General features: G+C 46.7%; 1 protein-coding gene across 1 annotated transcript; it reads right to left on the bottom strand.

Moving 5' to 3' along the window:
• Nucleotides 1-701: 701 nt before the first annotated feature.
• Nucleotides 702-4,767, bottom strand: LOC109865653 (interferon regulatory factor 2-binding protein 2-B). The gene is made up of 3 exons (XM_020453985.2): nt 4,657-4,767; nt 2,241-4,559; nt 702-1,895 (listed from the first exon to the last, which is right to left on the bottom strand). The coding sequence occupies exons 2-3, from the start codon at nt 3,025-3,027 to the stop codon at nt 1,156-1,158; spliced, it is 1,527 nt and encodes a 508-aa protein (XP_020309574.1). The 5' UTR covers nt 3,028-4,559; nt 4,657-4,767; the 3' UTR covers nt 702-1,155.
• Between the last annotated feature and the right edge of the window lie 494 nt (nt 4,768-5,261).

Below are 5,261 nucleotides of genomic sequence, written 5' to 3'. Positions count from 1 at the left end.
CAATCATTCAGGACTTCACATCTTCACTGTTTGGTTTGTGTTAGGGTGTGGATGCAATGTGTCAATGGCAATGCCCCTGGGGGCAAAGTGACAAGAGAAGAGATTTAACTAAATATTGTGTAGATCTTATAGATCTACATGACTACCTTTGAGCATGAAATGAAACAACTCGCAGAAATTAAAAACTGACTTACCAAGAGATATATATTAGAGGCGGTTTCAAATTGTGCAGAATCACTCTAAACTCAACATCCCCAATAAACAGTGATGTGGAATAACCTTAGTGAACTGATTAAATTAACATTTAAGTCATTTTGGGTTAACTGTACCTGAACTTAAAGCATGAGAAACTAAGAATACTTGTGTCTTCACCAGCAATAGGAGACATGCAGTAGATTTGACTAATTTAGTGGTCATTATGTACAATGGCCTCAGTTGCTGTAAGCAAAGCAATCACGAATATTAAAACCATCTGAGGAATGTTTTATGCTGACATATTCAACTGTATGTTTACTGCTGTATGGAAAACCTCCTCACTTCTATACCCCCCCCCCCACACACACATCTCCCTGGGTCCCATTTTGTTCTTGTCAAAGGTATTGCATCACTGCCCATGAGTGATTCATAATTGGGACATGACTCTCTCTCCCTATAGCTTCACTCATTACTGATTGCAGGGAAATAAGCAAACCGGACACTAGTTATTATTACAAGGTCAGAAATTGTATTTGGCAAGTTTTTTTTAAACAAGTGCATACAAGTACAGCTAGAAGCAATTCAGTTTGCCAAGTGCTCGTAGAGTCATATTAGTTAGTCACATTCTATGTTTAACAGGGACTGCCACCAGAACTAAAAAGTACATCGATAGGACATCGAAAAAAAGAGGGAAGAGGAAAGTAGTCTTATGAGTACATACCTTTATCTTCAAAAAAAATATAGAAACACAATGTATTGAAAAACAAAAGAATCAAAAAAAATTATACAGCCATGTTTACGAAGTATACAACTTCCCTTGTGTCCAATATGTACATGTCCATCAGTTTCTCTTGGATGGTATGCATGGTACGATGATTTATATTCATTTGTAATGGTGTACATGTTGGTTGTTTGTTTGTTGTGGTAGTAAAAAAAAAAAAAAAAAAGCTGGTAAAAAAATCAAGGGTCTCTCTCCTTTTTTACTTTAACATCCCCTGCCAAGATGGTGGCTATTTCACCCTGCATGAAGGCCCATGGTACGTTGGAGCCCACCAGTGGGCATTTCTCCCCGCTGGGGCAGTACACCTCTCCCGTGGCCCCCTGCTGTTTGATACTCTCCCGAGAGCAAGGGAAGCAGAACTTGTGTGAGGGCACCGATGGGCACTGGACAAAGTGCGTGTCCTCCAGCCTCTCGTGGCACAGTGTGCAACACAGTGGCACACTGCCCGGCACCGACGAGTCTGGAATGCTCTGCGGCAGCGCCCCGTGAGGATCCATGCCCTGCGAGTGGGCCGTGGCCACCACCTCCCTCTGGGTCAGCCGCCGCTGGCCTGCAGAGGACGGGGACAGTGGGCTCCCGCTGTTGCGCCGACCCGCTGCCGTGGTGGAGTGCACCTGGTTGGCATCCTTGGGCGAGCCAGTGTTGCCGGCATTGTCGGCGGCGAGGATGAGTGCTGCCATGGGCGACTGGCCGTTCTGTGCCGTGGCCGCCTCCGGTGGGGTGGTGCGACTGTGGGGGGAGATGGTGGAGGGTGGAGCGGCAGAGAAGCCTGGCAGGGAGGCCGGGGGCATCTTGAGGACCTCTGAGGGAGACGGCAACCACGGCTGGCCCTCGCCGCCGTTCATCTTGGGGGCGGAGCCCTCGCCATCCGGCTCAGGGGAGGCTTTCCTCTTCATGCTCCGTGGGTGCTTCCCTCGGTCTGTTGGAAAAAGGGGGGGTGGGGGGGGGTGGAAAGAGGAGTTAAGGGTTAACCAACACTCCAACCACCACAGCAGCAGCAAATGTGCATGCACTGTACATTAATGAAAAATAAAACTGAGGAATTTAAGTTGTTTAATATGTAAACCAAAACGTGCAGAGGAAAAACAAGTGGTATATGTTGTTGGGGATCAGACTAGAGGAAATGTAAACATGCATAAACAAACGTTCAGATGAAAACGCACGTCAACACAGTGGCAAAGTAGCTGACTAAGAACACTGCCAGTTCCTTGTTTTAGTATTCTAAATTAATGCATTCATGTGTGAAAAAAATCCACAATCCTACCTGGTTTTGAAGAAGTTGCACTTGACTCATATCCCATAACGCGCTGCATCGCCGCATGGTCTTTCTTGAACCTGCTGTCGAATGTGTGGAGAGCCATCAAATCCCTCACTGTTTTGCCTTTGCCCATCCAGTCCTCCGCCCGCTTGTGGCTCTCCGACATGTCCGACATGCTATCCGGTCTATGCTTGTCTTTCATATCCTCCCCGCGCTTGCCGTGGTCGCCTTGACCAGGAACATTCAATGCGCCAGGCATACCCATTTGAGCGGGCCGACCATTGAGTGCGTGTACTGGACCCATGTTTCCGTTTACTAAAGGCACCAAATTGGGAGGAACCGTGCTAGTCCTGCGAGGGTTCGGGCTCTGGCGGTTTAGCTCCGGCGGGTCGTCGGGTTTTGGAAATCCATTTGGCACAGGGATGCCGTTAACTTGCCTCCCCGGTTGATACTCCGGTCCCAACCTTGGCGGTCGGTCAGAGAGGGGATAGCGATCCAGAGGCTGAGGCGGACGCGAGCCGGGGTCTCCAGCCGAATGGTTGTGGGACTGAATGTCCTTCCCCGAGTGCTGAGGTTTGCCTGGCCCGGGAGATCTCCCGTCCTGGAAGCCATGAGCCCTCTTCAGCTGTCGGGCAGTCTCAATTACAAACTCAATCCGGTCGGCTCCCTCGTAATTGACACATCCCCTGCAAACAGGTTCGGTAAAATCCCAGATCATCGCCCATGGCATGCGGGGCAAATCACACAAATAACACGACTGCCTCCTCGATGCAGCTACAGCCGCGGACGACATAGTTTTCGAAAAAGTGGATACCAAATTCTCCAAATCTCCCTGGGATTCGTTTTATTCTGTAGAAAAAAAAGGAATCGCGAATAATTGTGTATTTTCCCTCTAGCCAAACAGCCTTAAAACAGCCAAGTTACATTGAGAAGTTCATTGCAGTTGTGTACTTTACTACGGCGCGCCTCAATCTATCTCGCACTACAACTCACAGCTCAAGCTCAATGTAGGGCGGTGACGTCACCGACGACACACCACAAGTGCTTCCAGCAGCTCCAATTCTATTTACTTGATTCTTAGACAGCCCATCCAGCTCATGCTCACCTTTTTTTCTCTCTTTATCTGTAGGCCCTACCACTTGTGCAATTAGTTAAACTGCCTGCAAGCCCTGAAGATAAACTGGTTGGACGCAGTTGAGCCCTGCTGCTAAAATTATTTATTTCACGTCAAGGTTAATTGTATCAAAACTGTTGATGATAGGCTTCTGCTTACTGAGAATCGACATCCAAAGAATTCGAAGCAACATCTACAATTATTGCGGCTCCTAAATTGTCTCACGAATGTATAATGCCTTTGCATGCAACTCAACAAGTGGCGTTACCTATCTTGCTCCTTTAGGTAGCTAGGCTATGCATGCTCTCCCGGACTGGCACTAGAGCCCTATTTAGCAAATCCTCATTCCAGTCACACTGCCAGCACAACGTCACAAGGCGGATAGCTTTCACCCAACCATACAATTCGACTCTGTTACCATGGCAGATTTTACCCTCCTCCCTTCGTCCTTTTAAAACGGGATAGCCTCTTTCCAATTCATAGTTTACGAGTTCAGCTTTGCACACTCGGGACTTGTTTAGACAATTGTTTTCATAATGCAACTATTGTTTTATCATTTTACAAATAGCCGCGATTAACTGTTTAGGCTACTTTGTCAATCGCTTGCTACATGCGCCCCCTATTCTATGCAACAATATCACATGAGGTAGTTGGTACATTGTTGCAGTCATACTGTGGCGCGTGCCTGCAACGTTGTTGCAATTCGACAAGAGAATATAGCCCCTAACCACCGTTTGATAGCGACGTCTAAATATTGGACAAAGTTCAGCATGACTAACGTACACCAATCAACCCCTCGTGATTCAGTAAACTCGACAACTCACAGCCTGTCTGACTGGCGAACACGGAAACCCCCAGATCAAAGTCACAAACCGAGACAACGTTTGCGCTTTTCAATTACTGCGCCCTCGATTCTCAATAAGTCTGGGGGCTATTCGTGTGGATAGTTCGTTTACTTTGATAATAATTTCGCATAGCCTGAATGTCACTCCGGTCTGGTCTTGTTAGACTGTGAGGAAGGTCTACAAAATAGCCTCAGGCCTACTAAAAAATATGTTATTGCACGAACTGTGTGTGTAGCCTATATAGTTCAGTGTAAGGTTTGACAACAAAAAAAGTCCTCATTGCCGACCGAGGAATTCTCCGTCATTTACTTTCTCGCTTTGTTACGTAGGTGGCTGTTGTGTGAGAGGCAATAGCGCCGAGGAGACCTGCGGATACAAAGCAGTTTTTTGTTGTTGTTGTTGCAAGCATGTAGCCTTACTATACGATGACGTTCCAAACAGGAAGTAGATTTTAGTCACGTACCCGCTTTTTACCTCGCCCATCCGTGGAAAAACAAACGACCCGTTCTGGCTCGCTGCCAAAGATCACAGACGAGCGAGTCACAGCAAGCTAAAGCCAAATACGACAGGAAATGGTTTCTGAAAGAAATCAGGCTCTTCTTAAAGAGACAGTCGCCCTACATGTGATGAATAGTTTCATTTTTGGATACACCTATTTGTTTCTATTAGGCTAAACATGGAAAATGGCAAACTATGCCATTGTATAGCAACAAGCTACAACATGTACGGTAGCAGCCTCAGATTTGTCCTGTAACAGAGCCGCCGAAAACGTGTGGGGAGGCGGCATTTGCCACATTTCAACCCCTTTTGATTTAATGAAAATATATTGACGTAAAGCGTCAGAAAGAGGGGGACATTTATGTCTTAAGGCCGATTTGCGCACATTTGCTCTGTCCTTTACGTCAGACTCCTCGTGCTTTTGCACAACGTTCAAAGCATGCTCTCCACTTTCCTCCAGTATATATATATACCAAGCGTCACTCCCGACAGACACAAACAAAAACTCTTACATAAATGTAGCAACCTATACCACCTCAAATTTAGCGATCTGACATGCTGTGTTGCATG

The sequence above is a fragment of the Oncorhynchus kisutch genome, linkage group LG20 (genome assembly GCF_002021735.2).
Source record: "Oncorhynchus kisutch isolate 150728-3 linkage group LG20, Okis_V2, whole genome shotgun sequence".
Lineage (NCBI taxonomy): Eukaryota > Metazoa > Chordata > Actinopteri > Salmoniformes > Salmonidae > Oncorhynchus > Oncorhynchus kisutch.
Note: the sequence above shows the minus strand (reverse complement) of the source record. Positions and strands in the feature narration are given on the sequence as shown.